The sequence below is a fragment of the Carassius auratus genome, chromosome 16 (genome assembly GCF_003368295.1).
Source record: "Carassius auratus strain Wakin chromosome 16, ASM336829v1, whole genome shotgun sequence".
NCBI classification, from domain to species: Eukaryota; Metazoa; Chordata; class Actinopteri; order Cypriniformes; family Cyprinidae; genus Carassius; species Carassius auratus.
This window is the reverse complement of record NC_039258.1, coordinates 17,020,098-17,037,086: the sequence shown is the minus strand read 5'-3', so window position 1 is coordinate 17,037,086 and position 16,989 is coordinate 17,020,098. Positions and strand designations below refer to the sequence as shown.

Sequence of the window (16,989 nt, the reverse complement as noted above, 5' to 3'; positions counted from 1 at the left end):
TACTTTTATCTATAAAGATACATATGACATAAAACATGCCACAGTAGCCAATGTATTCAATTGAAATCCACAAACATGCAAATATATTGGCTTATGAGTAAGTGACAGGAGCTGGGGGGAGTGGAGGGGGTTGGGTAAGGGAGGTCATTACTGCACCACCTGTTTGGTGGCTTTGACAGACAGGTCGGTGTGTGCTGCTGTATCAGCAGGTCAGAGACAGACAGCAAGGGATACAAGAGACGGAAAAAAGGCAAAATGGTCCAAAACAAGAGATACAAGTTGAGTGCACAACAACATGGCTGAGACAGACATGAAGAAGATAGAAGAGAGACACAGGAATTCTGATCATGGCAGCACTGAGCAGCTGTTAAAGCCAGTATTAGCCATCTGAATTGTCTCAACCTTACAACTGAATATAACTATAGGAACCATTATGAGCATGAAGGCTTTGAATGACAAAATTGAAAAAAATGGATCCCTTTATTATGTGTGACGCACAAATGATGCCATGAGGTACTACTGGGGGAAAAGTGATTCCACTGAGCCCCCCTTTTGGGAACCTCTCTATGATTAGCACCTGTTACTGTCCGTCTTTGTCACTCGCTTGTCATCCCTCCCTACTCACCTTAATTAGCTTGTGTCATTTTGTGTCACAGCATGAGTAGCTTAACTGAAACAACAACACATTCTATGGGCCTACATTCTAATGATGCCATGTTTCTCAGTGGCTTTGATAGATGCAAGAAAGAATGTCAAAATGACAAATATCTGTGCACACAAGGTGGGAACCTCTATCATCTCATGCCATTCTTCAGGCAATTGATGTGCAGAAAATAGGTTAAAACTGCTAATCTTGTCAAAACTATCATTGCAAAATGATTCCGCTAATCTGCATTAAATAAATATATATATAAATATAAATATGAAACATTCCAAAAGCAGTGAAGTCTGCGCCAATAGTCACGTGGGCAGAGGGGTGACATTTAGTGCTATTGTGCTTCAGGCATCCCGAGTTAGAGTCCCAGCTTTCAGGCCTTACCTTATCCCATCACCCTTTCTCTTCCTGTCCATATTACTGTTCTGTCCTAATAAAGGTAATAAACAAAAATGCATTTAAAACAAACAGTGCAAAATGGACTTCAGGACATTTTTTTTTAAACAATGTACATCAAATACACATTACCAGAATTGTGTATTGTACACGTGTAAACAGGGATATGCTTAAAAATCAAACATTAACATGTATTAACAATCAACAGCACTATTTACATGACTTGGGCTTAATTTGATTTTTTAAAAAGGGTCAAATATTGTATTAGCATTAGCAATGTTACCAGGCTAACAGTATACATGATCATATAGTTAGGTGCATTTTATAAATTGCCTTCATCAGGCCAACATATTGTGCCCCATTAGTTGAGAACCACTGTGCTAAAAATGGACAACTCTAAATGTTGCAAGGCTAATTACTGTACACAGTTCAATTTATTGACTTCAGGTTGATGAGGCCATGCATAACTTGGAGTGAGTTTGCCATCTGGTGGCATAAATTAGTAATAACATATTATGCTAAGTTCTGTCCTACATTGTGCTTTCCTACATGTAAAAATGCTCACACTCCTCATTCAGTTCCCACATCACTACACGTCTCTGTGCTCGAAACACTAATCATCTCCATCTACAGCAAGTCATTCAGGCCGTTCATCCAATCATGCAGCTTCTTATCGCCACTGCTATGCTAACAACACTCAACTGCAGAGCTCCTAACCCATCATGCCTCAGAAACCCATCTGCATCTCAGAATATATCCATGCCCTGCATAATAAAAAACGCCTTTCCCCAAGCATTTCATTGCCACACTAAAGCAAGCCTCCCCTTGCCAACAAACCATTTGCATTGTGTCCGAAATTATATTATCTGGAAATTCTTTCACATCATACTGCCTGAGAATCCATTTGAAGAGACTATTGCAGGTATACACTGAGACTGATTTTTTTGCACATAATGGCAAGTACCAGCCATCAATGTGACAAGCACATAGTCTCACAGAAAAGAGCAAGTCTCCTACATTTCTTACAGTTCCTCTCTTTCTTGCTCTCACACACACACAAACACAAACACACACATTCGCACTCAACACTTATATACACCTGCTGTCAGCTTGATTGTGGGAGTCACTCTCCTTGATGCTGCCAAATGGAACAGCGACCCTCTGAGCACATCTGAGCTGTCACTCAGATGTACACAGACAACTCCATCTAGCACAGCTTGTAAGGTTAAAGCAGGCAAAGCACATCCAAAGATAAACACTTTAAAACTGTATTATCATTAATATATGTACCAGTAATATTAAGCAATCTTTTATTAATTCATTGTAATACAGCATAACACTGAATGAATGTATGACTTACACAGTCCATATATATTTTAGTCCTATATATATATGTGTGTGTGTGTGAGAGAGACCCTGAACCACAAAACCAGTTATAAGGGTCAATTTAATTTATACATCATCTGAAAGCTGAATAAGCTTTCTTTTGAGGTATGGTTTGCAGGGATAGGACAATATTTGGCTGAGATGCAACTATTTGAAAATCTGGAATCTGAGGGTGTAAAAAAAATCAAAATATTGAGAAAATCACCTTTAAAGTTGTCCAGATTAAGTTCTTACCAATGCATATTACTAATCAAAAATTAAGTTTTCATATATTTACGGTAGGAAATTTACAAAATATCTTCATGGAACATGATACTTAATATCCAGATTTTTGGCATAAAAGAAAAATTTATAATTTAGACCCATACAATGTACTGCTACAAATATACCTACAAATATTGCTACTAATGACTGGTTTTGTGGCAATTGTGTGTGTGTGTGTGTGTGTGTGTGTGTCTGTATATAATACTTTTCATAATAGCATTAAAATAAAGAAAATAAAAGAGGGGAAAAAAGATGGCTTGGAAGCATTTAAATTTGATTCATTTTATTCAAAATCCTGTGACAGGTTTCAGAAATTAGGATATATTTAAATATCCACAGTCTTGTTTTGAAATTGTGTATTAAATATATAAGTGTTCTGTGACAGAGCACGCCATTTCGGATATATACATTTCCACAATAAATAAATATTTCTCATTGGTGCAAGATTATTCTAAGCTAACACATTCTGAGCATTCATCATTAATTTGTAAGAAGGAACTGAATATTTTTTTAATGTGTTTTAAATCTATTGTAAAATGATCTTAATAAAAACACTAAACCAATCTGTATATGAATGAAGTAATATGTAAACAAGTGTGCAAACCAAATTTAGTGATATCATTCAGCAGCTGGAAACACTTCCACTGCATGCAGAATATGTGCTGTGCCGTGAGCCTAGAGCAAAGTTAATTAAGCATGAGAACCACTGGAAAACAGAAGGGCTTGACAAGCTTTAATTAGTGTGTGCAAATATTCAGATTCTTAATCAAATCTGAAATTTAACCAACAGAACTTTAGATTAGCCCAAGGTGTCCAGTCCGTGCACAATGTTTTGTTATTTACATGGCAAATTACATAAACAAAATTAATCAGCAAAATTAATCAGTGTCTGAACCTTTAAACCTTTTTTATCAAGCAAGTTTTCTTTCCTCTCCATTTTGAAGGGAATCTGGAGAATTCTACAGAATATATGAAAACAAGACAATGTGCTAACCTGTAAACGCTACAACTAAATGGTGAAGAATGCCAAACAAATGTGTAAATGACAACAATGGCTATGCCAGGTCAGAAGATCTGTATGATGCAAGTTTAAAAGTTTAAAGAGGACACAACCCCATACTGTCCCCTGCAGGTCAGGTGGAGTATCACAATGAAAAGAGAGGAAGATGTGTAGAAGAACTTTGAGAATTAAGTATGTTCCAATTATGTGGATTTTTGTGGCTACAAATTTCTTGTGGGCCTAGTCATTAATGGACCTAGATATACTGATGCAATAATCCTTGACTTCAAGAGATCATAATACAAAATTATAAATAACAATAATGAGCCTCTTAGTCTTTTACAGTAACTACATCACACCCTTGAAGAAAGATGCTGCATATGCGAAAAACTGAAATGAGAACAATAAATAAGCAAATAAGGGTATTTCAAAGTTATTCAAAGTAAAGAATCAAAACAAATGTATTTCATCAAGAGGTCTAACTCAATAACTGAAGCTTATTAGAATGAATCCGAAGTTAAATATTGCCTAGTTCAGTCATCACCAGTAAAGGTCTCGAGAGTTAATGGAATGAAATATAGACAATAATATGCCTTCCATGTAGTTCTCATTCTCCCCCTGTGTCACTGTCAGACTCCATTTCGGGAACTGTTGAACTGTACCACTCTGCATTCTCTTCTGGCTCTCCTTGTATACCAGCAAGGGAAATCCCTCCACTTTCTGGCTTTGCCTTCATGTCTATCGCCTCCAGCTGCTGGCCTTGGTGCTTGCGTTTCGTGTGACGTCTCAGTGTGTTGCGCTCTGCAAAACGCATGTGGCATATTAAGCACTGGAAGGGTTTCTCACCGGTGTGTACTCTCTGGTGCCTCATTAGTTCCCCTGATTCACGAAAACGCCTTGGGCAAAGCTGGCACACAAAGTTTCTCTGACCTGTATGGATGTGTTTGTGTCGCTCAAGATGGCTTGATCTTTTGAACGCCTTGCCACAAAGGTGACATACATGGGGTTTGCTTTGGGAGTGTGTGATGGAATGGCGCTCAAGGTCCGAAAGATAGTAAAAGATCCGCGGACAGTACTGACAGTAAAGAATGCGACGAGGGCCTAATTCTTGGTTCTTTGGGTCACTGATTAAAACTCCGGGTGATACGGGACGAATGGGTGACGTAGAAGAGGTGGTATCTAATGAGTCTGTTTGGTCTACCGAGGTAGACTCAGTCTCACCATCACAGTTTACCTCTGTCTCTTTATTTTTACTTTCATGGACTATGGCAGAGGAATCCGGCTTGGTGGCTTCAGAACATGAATGAGTAGTGACCAAATGTGTCTCAGGCGGGTTTTCTTGTTTCTTCTCCACAGACACAGCCAATCTGAGAAGGGCTTCCCGAAAGGAAGTGGGCACTGATGTGTCGGAGTAGGCATCAGTGCTGAATTGCTTGGTTGGACTTGTAGAGGTCACTGTGGAAGTGCTAGAGGAATCTGAGGTAGGGCTAACAGGAAGATTAGAAGGGTTATTCAGTCCTGAGATCTCTGTAGCTGTGGCAGAGGATACTGTACTGAGGCTGAGAAGTGACGGACGTGAACTTAATGTAGATCCCAAATCAAGTGGACAAGATCCTATGGGAAGTGCAACAGTGGAAGAAGAGGAAATTTGAGATAACTGCCCAGGCGAAGACGAATTCTGAGTTGAGGACACCTGAGGAGATGACAAAACTAAGAACATGGGGGAGGACTGAGTGTTCTGACTCAGAGGAAGTGGTAAGGAAAGGGTAATTAGCCCTGGGTTAGCTTTAGAGGCCTGTGAGGAAAGAGACTGAAGCTGAGATGGAGGAAGAAGAAGAATGGGAGTGTTTGACCCAGTAGTATTAGCCACAATCTGAATGGGAACTGATGTCAAGTCAGACATGGCAGGCATGTTGGAGGGTTTATCAAGAGCTACAGAACTGTAAGAAGATTGTGGCTCCTGGTTTGGGGCAACTTGTGAGGTTTCCACTGAGACATGGCCTATAGACATATTTGGACACAGTGAATTGGTTAGTGTTTGTAGTCTGGAGTCTGCAATATCCTGTACATCAGCAGTGAATAAGGGCTTATCTTCAGCTTGCCCTGGGCTTAGATCTGTTTGTGTAGAGAGGTCCTCTGCATGTTGCATATTATCAATTTGTGGAACTTTCTGTCCATCTGCTGTAAGTGTGTAAGGAATGCCCTGATCATCTATAAGTAGTGTATCCATCGGATCTGGGGTTTTGATGTTGGGATACGATGTAGTTGGCATAGCTTCAAGCGAAGAGGAGGAAAGATGTCCATCCCAATGCTGAGGCAGATATGTATGAGTGTCACTTACTGATGAAATGCAGCGAATTTCATTATCATCCTCCTGCTCCACTTCTACATGTTGAGGCTCCTCCTCAATTTCATCAACTTCCATATGAAGTGAACCTTCATATTCAGGGTCTACAACCCATTCACACTTCCTCTCCTTATTTCGGTCTTTCTTTTTTGGTAGGCTTAAATCTAATACCAGGTCTTCTTCATATTGTCCCAAAGAACTTGTCACTGCCATGTTACTTCTTATATCAAGTATCTCCTCTCTTACATTACATAAAATGTGTGTGTTATGATCTTCAATGCAGTCTTTATTATATTCTAATTTTTCTTTTTTTGCATTTAGGTCCATCATAAGTTTACTCCCTCTTGCATGTGCCACATCAACAACCTGTGTTTTATTCTCAATACACAACTCCTTGCCTGTGTGATTGCCTCCACCAGGTGAGAGTAGTTCGTCATTATGAAAACCTTTATTTAAAATAGATTGTCGTTGAACCTTAATCTCTAGTAAATCATTGGATGAGATGTTATCAATGTTTGTAGCTTTGGTTGTTACCTCACAAGCTTCTGTCGTAGAGTTATCAGACTGTATCTTGGATATCAGCTGCATGTTTGTTGGTAGACTCCTTGTGTTCTCATGAAAATGGGCTAATTTATCTTCAACAGTCTGGTTTTCATGAAGACTCGTCTGGTCCGATTCATTTTTGGGCGAGATCTGCTTGCTGTAATCCTTTATAACTTCCGTCTGATCTTGTGGTGGAACAAGAAACACACCTGGGGTCACTTTGTCCTTATACTCAGTCCTCAATGAGAGTCCCTCATCTGATAACTCACTTTCCTGACCCAGAGACATTTGGCTTTCTTTGGTGGCAGTAAGATCAGTCCACTTAATATGTGGAATGGTCTCACCTATCCTGTCCAATGTTTGTTGTTTGCGCATAGCAACTTCTGTACATTCAGCAGTAGAGAAGAAATCTTATTGTTCAATACTCATGGAGTAAGTCTGTTCATTATAACCTGAGAGAATACTGAAATATTGCCTGACAGTGCCACACAATCTTGCATAATCCATGTAATGGCACCATTGCCAGTTCCTTTCCCATCTGATGTAACTGCTGATTTTCCCCCATGTCTCTGCTACTGCCATCAGTCAGGACCGTCTACTCATCTAAGGCATTAGTCTAGAACAAACAAGCAAAAAAAAAAAAAAAAAAACATAAGACAAATAACAAGATTCTACATTCTGTAAAGAAATAACAGAACTAAAGTTACAAAGAGAAATCTCAAATAATGCATTAAGGAAACAATCCTTTATAAAATATTAGTGTTGTCAAAATGTACATAGTTATTAAAATGTGCAAATTTACTAGAAATCACCTTTTTGAAGTCACTTTGTATATTCTTAATTATTCAATATTTAACACTGCCACATTATTTCAGTTTGTTATAGGTGTGTATTTACATATAAAAAGACAGTATCACATAGTACATAAAAATCGATGCTGAGGAAGTTTTGATGCGACTTGGAAAACAATTGTACAATAATTTGTTCATTTTCTGAACAAAGGGGGTTTGTTTACAAGTATTTATGAAGTACTTATATTCACAACCATTACAAACAAAACCATAACATATATTGTAGTTAAACAGAACAGAGGAGGCAATATAGGGTTGATAAAAAAAAAAATATTAAAAAAATATATATTTAATCTAGGGATCGATCATTAATATATATATATATATTTATCTATATATTTATGATCTAGTCTTCCTATTTCATAACAACATTACTAAATTTCAGGTTATTTTCATTTAATATTGATGCCTACTAAATACATACATTCAATAGCAGAACCTGATGACATCCATGAGCAACGCCTCACAGAAAAAAAATAATAATAATACAAAAACAACCTTTTTAATCAATTATTTTAGAAGCCTTTAAAGGGGTCCTATTATGCTCTTTTACAAAGTCTTGATTTTGTTTTTGGGGTGTACTAGAACAGGCTCTCATACTAGGTTTTTCGAAAAACACATTATATTTCATATATTTTACATTATTACAACACCTCTCTCCCCAGTCTGGCATGAACAACTTGAATATTTCCTGTATCAAATGAAAGCCCGCCTTGTGAAATACAAAATGTGTTGGTTAGCTGGGCCAGTGTGTATTGTGATTGGCTCCACTCTGCACATGGTTGGGAAATGTCAGGCCCCTTACCATAGCCGACTGTGAGCTTCAGTGTAAATATTTTGTCAAAATCAAATCAATTTGAGCGCGATTTGAACCCGGATGATTGTAACCACTCTAAGTTTGTCTTCCTTGGGAAAGCTAGAGTGTCTCCAGCATAGTGATAACACTTGTTGCCTTCTCTAGTGCAGCTCAACCAGGTCTTGTCCTATTCATCAGTATTTGTGATATCACAAATCCCGGAAAATATGCATTGTAGTCCAAACAAGTCGTTCGTTGTAGTTTTTGAACTGTGATCTCCTTTTGGACTTTGAGCTTTGTAACTTTACAGATCTTTTTTATGCTCAAACAGCAACATTACAGGCTAACTAAAGCTGAAAAAGTGAAAAAGCATAATAGGACCTGTCCTTTTTTTTTTTGTACATTACCAACATACTGTCATTAGTATTATATTTAAATTCTTTATACACTATTAAGAGAAATTTACTTTTTAGTAATTGCTTCAATGCATTACTTTCTTAGGCTCATTCTGAGCACAAATACTGTCATTATCAACTTTCACGACAGTCATGGCCAAAAGTTTTGGCAGTAACATCAATTTTATGTTTTGAAGTTTGCTGCTTCGGCAATTCACTCTGCCATGCTGGATATTAGCTTCTGGGCAAAATCCTGACTGATGGAGATCCTTTCTTGCCTTATTTGTTTTCGGTATTGATCCCAATTTGTGGACTTCTGCTTGTCCACTTGCTTTTTGAGAACTGACCACAGCTTCTCTATGGCCTGGTCACGGATCCAAAATTTCCACTTTTTTATCACTCTTGCTTTGTGACATGGTGCTCCATCATGCTAGAAAATGCATGGTTCATCACCAAATTGCTCATGGATCATTGGAAAAAGTTGCTCTTGCAGGATGTTTCGATACCATGTTTTTATTCAAGGGAGTGTTTTGGAGCAGAAAAGCAACCTCACACATTGGTGCTCTCAAGATGCTTCACTGTTGGCACATCACAGGACTCACGGTAGCGTTCACCTTTTATTCTCTGAACAATTGATTTTCCAGATGTCCCAAACAGTCTGAAGGGAGCTTCATCAAAGAAACACTTTGCACCAGTCTTCTGCCGTCCAGTACTTGTACTTCCTGCAGAATTTCAGTCTGTCCTTGACATTTTTCTTGGAGAGAAGTGGCTTCTTTGCTGCCCTTCTTGACACCAGTCCGTTGTCCAAAAGTCTTCGGCTTTGGCAGATGCTCTCACGTCGACCTGCTGCCATTCCTGAGCAAGCTCTGCACTGCTGGTGACACAATTTTGTAGCTGACTCCTCAGGAGGAGACAGTCCTGGCACTTGCTGGACACTCTGGGATGTCCTGAAGACTTCTTCACTGCAGTCGAACCTTTCTCTCCAGTAAATGGTTCTTTCAGATGCAATTTTCTTTGTAGCAATTCCCTTGCATGTGAGGGCATTTTGATGCAAATCGATGATGGCTGCACGTGTTTCTTTGGAGGTAAACATTGCTAACAAGAACACAATGATTTGAAATGCTTCTTCCCTCCATCAGTCTGCTCTTACAATCTATTTTAGTGTGATAGGGATTTTACCTGACTAGTACTCATTCAGATTTTCACATGATCTGCTGAAATAATAAGTCAATTAATTTTAGTTGGTCATTTTAGTTTTAGTCTCGTTCCTTCGAGGAACCAGGGTTACATACGTAACCTTAGACGTTCCTCTTCAGGAACTCGAGCTGCGTCGAGAACGTTTGGGGAACGAGAATGCCCATGCTGCCAGACTTTCAAATCTCGCCCAGTGTGGAAGAGCACAGCTAAAGCAAGAGATGGAGAAGTAGCCTGACAGAAATCGGGGACAACCCGTCCAATGGCCAAACTTCAGAAGGAGTGAGTCTTGACCCCCAGGAGAGGGGAGATCAGAGGACTCGAGGCTTAGGATAGCATCCTGATCACCTCTTAGCATAAGCTTCTTCTGGCCAGAGGCCTCAGCGCACCATGGAGGAAACATGTAACCAGAGGGTTTCTGCTCACTGACTGGCCACCGAGAGGGGCGCGGTAGGCCACCATGGCCACCACGTAGACCTTCAGGGTGGAGTGGGTCAACCATTCCTGGCCCGGCCAGAACAGGGCTACTAACAGCAGCTGGACTCTAACCCGGCACACTCTTTCCAGAACTCCTGAGAGCAGAGCAATCAGGGGAAAAATGTACAGATGAAGCCTCGGCCACGTCTGTACCATGGCGTCCAGCCCCAGTGGAGCTGGATGAGTCAGAGGAAGCCAGAGGGGACAGTGCGATGTCTCTGCAGTCGCAAACAGATGCACCCGAGTCTGACCAACCTCCTCAACTCTGCTTCATCACCTCGGTGTGAAGCCGCCATTCCCCGGGCCTCGGCCCCTGCCTCAACAGGATGTCTGCTCCCATATTAAGATGCCCAGGAATGTGAACTACTCTGAGCGAGAGGAATTCATCCTGGGCCAACACAAGGATCTGGTACGCTAGTTGTACAAACGGCGTGAGTGCAGACCTCCTTGGTGGTTGATGTAAGAGACCACCGCTGTGTTGTCGGTGCGAACCAACACATGGTGACCTCTTAGGTCTGGGAGAATATAACAAAGTGCACGAAGCACGGCCAGAATCACCATGCAGTTGATGTGCCATGTCAGATGGCAACCACTCCACAGACCGCTGTGCAGGGTGGCCACTCATGACTGCACCCCAGCCGGTGAGAGACGCGTCCGTCACTAGCATCCCGCGGCGACAAGGAGCTCCCAGCACCGGGCCCTGAGACAAGAACCAAGGCTTCCTCCACATATCCAAGGCACCTTTAGCATGTGAAGTGGGTTTCCCCTCAGGGAGAACCCCTTGGTCTTGAGCCACCACTGTAGGGTCTCATGTACAACAGGCCAATGGTATTCACGTTGGACGCAGCTGCCATTAGCCCAGCAATCTCCATGACTGCTTGACAGTGAGTGACCGGCCTTTTCTCACTCTCGCGACTGCAGTGAGGATCGACTCGATCCGAGCAGGTGACATACGTGCCTGCATCAGGGTCGAATCCCACACCATGCCCAGATAAGTGGTTCCCTGAACTGGAGAAAGCACACTTTCCTTGGCGTTAAGTCTTAACCCCAGCTCTTTCATGTGAGCGAGAACGACACCTCGGTGCCGAACCGTCATCTGCTCAGATTGAGCTGATATCAACCAAACGTCAATGTGGTTGAGTCATGAACGTGTGGGGTGAGAGTGCAAGGCCAGTGGAAGAACCGTATTGGTAGGCTTTTGCCCCCAAAAGCAAACCTCAGGAACTTCCGATGAAGAAGGATAGAGATAAGTGCAACATTTGATAGATCGTGACACACCAGTCCTCGGACTTGGCCTGTGCAGGCTTGCTAAACTTCAGTCCCCTGACTGAGAGGTTCAAAAAGCACAGATCTAGAAAAGGACACAACACCTCATTCTTCCTCGGAACAGTGAAGTACTGGCTGTAGGACCCGGACTCTGCAACCCAAGGAGGGACCACCTCGATGGTCTCCGTCCTCAGAGAGAGTCTACTTCTGTTCCATTACCAAAGCCGGCTTGGGGCCCACCAGAACTGGATTCTGTGGCCTCTCACTACAGTTTGCAGGACCCACTGAGACACATTTGGCAGTAGTTTTCATGCTGCAAAATAGTCTACTAAGGGAATCAGCCTCTCAAGACTCCTCTCTGGTGGCATCAGAGCAATTAGCTCGGTGCCCTGAAGCGGCGCACCCGCAGGAGACGGCCGAACTAGCTGCTCTGGAAAACTCCCAGGAGGTTGCGAGCCTCTTGGCACCGCTACGTTTCTGGGCGGTAACTGAGAGAAGCGCTCGCTGGAGATTGCTGCGCCCTGGAACACCGGCAGGGTTGGCAGAACGATCTCCTGAGGGCACTGAGGAGAGATGGGCACTGTGTAATGCGGTGTACACCACTTTTTCCCAGAGGGAGCTGGCCCTCAAAACGTTATGATGAAGGCTATCCAGCGAAAACAACGGTCCGTAGAACTGCTTTCCAATAGAAGCCTTCGGCCTTGGAGCGCCACTTTGACTCTAGCGTCTGCGGAGTACAAAAGTGACACCCCCGGCACGAGGGGCTGGAACATGCCTGACCACCTCAACCTCCTCCGAGGAAGAGCGGTACACCCGTGTTCTCACACAAGACATTAAATCCCTAGAGCCCCTGTACATCTAACTTCACATAGTCAGATAAATGTAATTTTATTCCTTAGAATTAAATGTAGTCAGCAACCAGACTAGACAACACGGTCTGGTGTAGAAAAAACTCACATAAAAATGAAACAATGTAATACAAACATTGCCTCGGCAGCGCGCATGTCTTATATATATATATATATTTTTTTTTTTTTTTTTTTTTTTTATGCTACTCAGTCACACAAACTAAATTAATCTCCTCAGAGAAAGATGGATGCTGCGGCGAGCTGTCTCAGAGGGCGAAGAAACCGCAGTGCTGGTTTCCAAGCCTCGAGAACGAGCTCTAGATCTAGTGAACACGGGTGGAGACAGGACGAGCCGTCTCCAACCCGTTCGCCAGATCAAGTGCGATTCCCGCTATCGCTCTCGCCGCCGTGCCTCAGCACCAGCGAGACCGCGACCGCAAGATCGCATGCACGGACACACTCCTCGGAGCGTGCCCAGCGAGAGCGGAGCACTTAACAGCGAGAAAAGCACAATCAGCCCCCCGAGAGCTGACTGCGCGAGTTCCGCTCTTCATTAATGCTGCTTATGTTAATATTAGGTCATAATATGCTTGTGTGACTGGTGCTTGTGCAACTGGCGAGCTCATCGACGCCATTCCACATCAATCTCCTCAGAAAAAGACGGGCAGCGCGTCGCGCCCTCTCATCGGGAAGAAAGTACCGCAAACGCGGGCTTCCGACCCCCGAGAGCGGGCGCCGGATCTGTTGGCTAAGAAAGAAGATAGGGACTTGACCGTCTTACATTCCTTCCAGCAGATCCAAAAGCGAATCCCGCGAGCACAACCACCGCTCGACCTTGGCAAAAGTGGGGCTGGCACCGCGAGAAACACCAGTGAAAGCTCTCTCCTCAAAGAGAGCCTTCTGAGAGTGAAGCAAAGGCTCGCATCGCAGCCGTCAACTCCCTCGAGAGCTGACACTGTGCGCTTCACTCTCTAGCAGTCAATACACAAGCTGCGTTTGTCCCTACCTTTTTTTTTTTTTGGCAGGGAAAACACACAGCCTGAATGCTGCCTGCACTAGCCCAAAACTTCTCCTGATTGAAGCTTTGACAATGGAGTTTATCAGTGGACAAACGACACTAAATAAGACTCACAAACAGATAGCAACTGACACACACACACAGAGCGCTTGCTGAAGACACAAGGCTGATAACCGGCTTCGCCACTCATGCTTTTATGCTTCCTGGTCTCTGACATCACCCGCCTATGACGTCTCGCCCTTCCTTTGGACTGATTATACACGTTATTGAGACGCCACGCTGGACGCGTTCCCCAAACGTTCTCGACGCAGCTCGAGTTCCTGAAGAGGAACTTGATTTTTTGCCAGTTACGTTTTTAGCAATTATTTAAAATGCCTCTGATCACATCTGATACACAATTATCTACAAACAATGTGAATGAATACCACAACAGCTTTAGCAGCACACTCTGCAAAACACAAAATTTATGTCACTGTCAAAACTTTTGGCCATGACTGTAGATGCATTGTTTTGGTCCGATAGGTCAACAAAACTACTCTTGATAAATCTTGAAACTTTTGAACACATTTCAGATGAGTCTGGTGGATACTGCTGGAAAATCATGTTTCAGCAGTGGTTCTTGGTAAATCGCTTATCACATCCGAGATGAAATCATCGCGCAAATCAGGATCTGGCTAAAGGGGCGGTCACACTAGACTTTAAACGTGCGAAATTATTTCGGACGCCGATGCGAATGGGCGGGAGCCAGATGAAACGATCTCTCCACAGTTATAACAACATGGATTAATATGTGCTCGTACTGTGTCTTTTGCGACGGCATCGAAAATGTCTTATTATTGCACTCTCTGTATCTCTCTCTATATAAATATATACGCCCTAAGCAATAAAAAAAATATAAAATGTCCTCATTCAAATGTACCATCTGTTCCTGTTTCCACTGACACTACGAACTATGCAGCTTCTTTTTAATTTTATTTGTATAATCTTTTAAATATGTATTATATAAAATATGCCGGCTACAGCTAAAGTTATATATTGCTTCCTTCATTTTTGAATTTCTGTACAGAGAGGTCACGCAGTGACGTATCGATCTTCTACTGGTCCCACATCTTCATGTGATGCGAATTCGCAGGTCAGAGTTCACCAAACTTGAACTTTGGAACGCAGCGAAATGCGTAATTTTTCGCATGAGCTTGCGTTTCTGGTCTGACGCATTCGCATGCGTATGAATGGAAGTCAATGGAGAGAAAAGTGCAGTGTGACCGCCCCATAAGTCGGTTCTTCGAATGCACTTATTGTTGATGATTAGTATGGCTGGATTAAGTTATCTGAAATAATTGTGCATTCATGGTTTGGTTTAAAAGGGGCTGTGTATTGATACTCGAAACCACGATCAGTAATGCAGCCATTGGCTGGAGGCAAGACAGCAATGTAATGACATCATATAATTAATAATTAAAAAATATAAATATATTTTTTACTTTTATAAGGAAACAGCCAAATGAACAAAACTACAAACATGTTATAATAGATAAATGAAATGTACACTTTTTATTAAAAAAAAAAAGTTACATGATTCCCAATTATTCAAAATTTCTAATATTTTTACAGGCTTTACATTTTTATTTCAATGTAGTAATTAGCAATTAATTTAATTTAATGTTTGAACATTTGTAATGTGACAGCATTAATTAAAGTTTCTTAAGGGTCAAGTTCATGTTATCTGCATCTCCTGCGCTCCATTAAGACACTCCCATAATAGCTGTCATAACTCAAATTAATGCACGACTCTTGATTATCTGTATATAGCATGTCTGTAAGACTCGAATATAAATATAAATAACAATTGCCTATGTCTGTAGTATTAAAGACTACACATTATATTATCTTTTAATTATTTTAAATTATTGTCCCTGGATCAGTAGGATACTCTAGTAATAAGGTAGTGGTGGCAGTGGACAAATTTTAAGTAACAGTTATGTTTAAAAATATGCAATCCAATCCTGTTTACATTTAAATAAGCTTCTCAAGCAGAATTAAGTTTAAGGACTTGTTGCTATGGCAGCAATTCCAGGATGAACTTCGAAGAACCAAACAATCCAAGATCTTGCCAAACCGTCAACAATCAAATCCAGCTAACTGAATTAGCGACATACGAAGAACAGGCACCAGGGTTGGGAACCACTGCTCTATATGATAACAACCTAAAATTTTTGATGACAAATCAAAACAATAAACCATTTATTATTTTATAAACAGAATTATTATATTTTATTATGGCATGTGTTTTTTATAAACAGTATATTTAAACCAAGAAACACACCTGCATGTTATTACTTTTTTTCTTTTTTTTATGAATGCAGCAATATAATTTGCAATTTGTTGTTAAAGTTCTAAAAATTCTATGTGTTTAGTAGTGAATAAGTAATCACATTCATCTATATAAAAACACTAAAAACAGACCAATTCTTTGGGAATGAAAAGCATGATAGGATGTGTGTGTAATATTCGCACAAGTACACAAATGCCATGCAGTTAGCAGGAATGCAGTGCAATGAGCTCGAACGGCGCGCTGTCATGGTAGCAGGTCCACTCCTCCTTCCCGTGGTTTTCATCACAGATTAACTGTCAACGCGCATGGTTAAAGGTTTGACACTGATGCCTTTGTCCGTGCACTCAGCCATGCAGCACTGTGGGAGAGTTAGGTATCAACACGGGGACATTCGACGCCATTACGCGCCGGAGGACCGTTTAAAGACGAAAAATATCAAACCAAACATCGCGTTTGATGTCTGTGAGGTCCAGACAGCGAGTCGAACCAGTGCCATTACATCCCCAAAAGTATCTGTCTGAAGGATATACCTTCCCCATAGCCTGCGTAATGCAAATACACTTGAATTATTCACATATTTTGGTCAAAACACTGACTGTGCTCGAACCTGCGACCAGCCATTTTATCCGTACCGAGGGTTCGAGCCGATGACAGCGCTCAGACACACTGCTGCCTTGGAAACCCAATTTCAAACTTTCTAAGACAACACGCGCTCTTGAACTGCTACTAACAAGAACTCACATTTCTTCCCAAACGCTTACAACCACTCGCGTGCATCGCCTCTTTGTAACTGAAATGTTGAATATAAAACTGTTCTCACCCCACGAGTCAGCTCGCGCAGGCACTGACTGGGCCGACCCTGAGATACTTCCGGAAGACCAAATATGCATGAATGACTGGGCGGAGAGGCTGAGCGCGAGCGAAAGGGGAGGGCGGGGGGTCGTGGTGTTGCAGTTTTCTGCGTCCGACCTGAACATGCTTTAAAACTTCAGTTGAGCTTTAGCTAATATGTTCGCATTATTTTCATGATAATAACACATTTAGTTAATGGTGGCACATCATTAATATAAAAATCTATTTAGAATCTAACAATAATATCATTATTAACTTTAAAATATTTTAAAATGTATACATTTTCTTTAAGGAGAATATTTTGTAGGCCTGTTACTTTGTATTTTTATGTTTGGAGATGGAATTCAACACTCAAACAGTTATTTGTAC

General features: G+C 41.5%; 1 protein-coding gene across 3 annotated transcripts; it reads right to left on the bottom strand.

Moving 5' to 3' along the window:
• Nucleotides 1-3,149: 3,149 nt before the first annotated feature.
• On the bottom strand, nt 3,150-16,981 carry LOC113116352 (transcription factor Sp2-like). Of its 3 annotated transcripts, XM_026284463.1 has the most exons (3): nt 16,589-16,981; nt 9,248-9,476; nt 3,150-7,207 (listed from the first exon to the last, which is right to left on the bottom strand). In XM_026284463.1, exon 3 carries the CDS (start codon nt 6,964-6,966, stop codon nt 4,309-4,311), a length of 2,658 nt encoding a protein of 885 aa, XP_026140248.1. In that variant the 5' UTR covers nt 6,967-7,207; nt 9,248-9,476; nt 16,589-16,981; the 3' UTR covers nt 3,150-4,308. The 3 variants fall into 3 exon arrangements, with proteins under 3 accessions (XP_026140248.1, XP_026140247.1, XP_026140246.1); XM_026284462.1 differs by lacking the exon at nt 9,248-9,476 and having other exon boundaries at nt 16,510-16,981; XM_026284461.1 differs by lacking the exon at nt 9,248-9,476.
• Between the last annotated feature and the right edge of the window lie 8 nt (nt 16,982-16,989).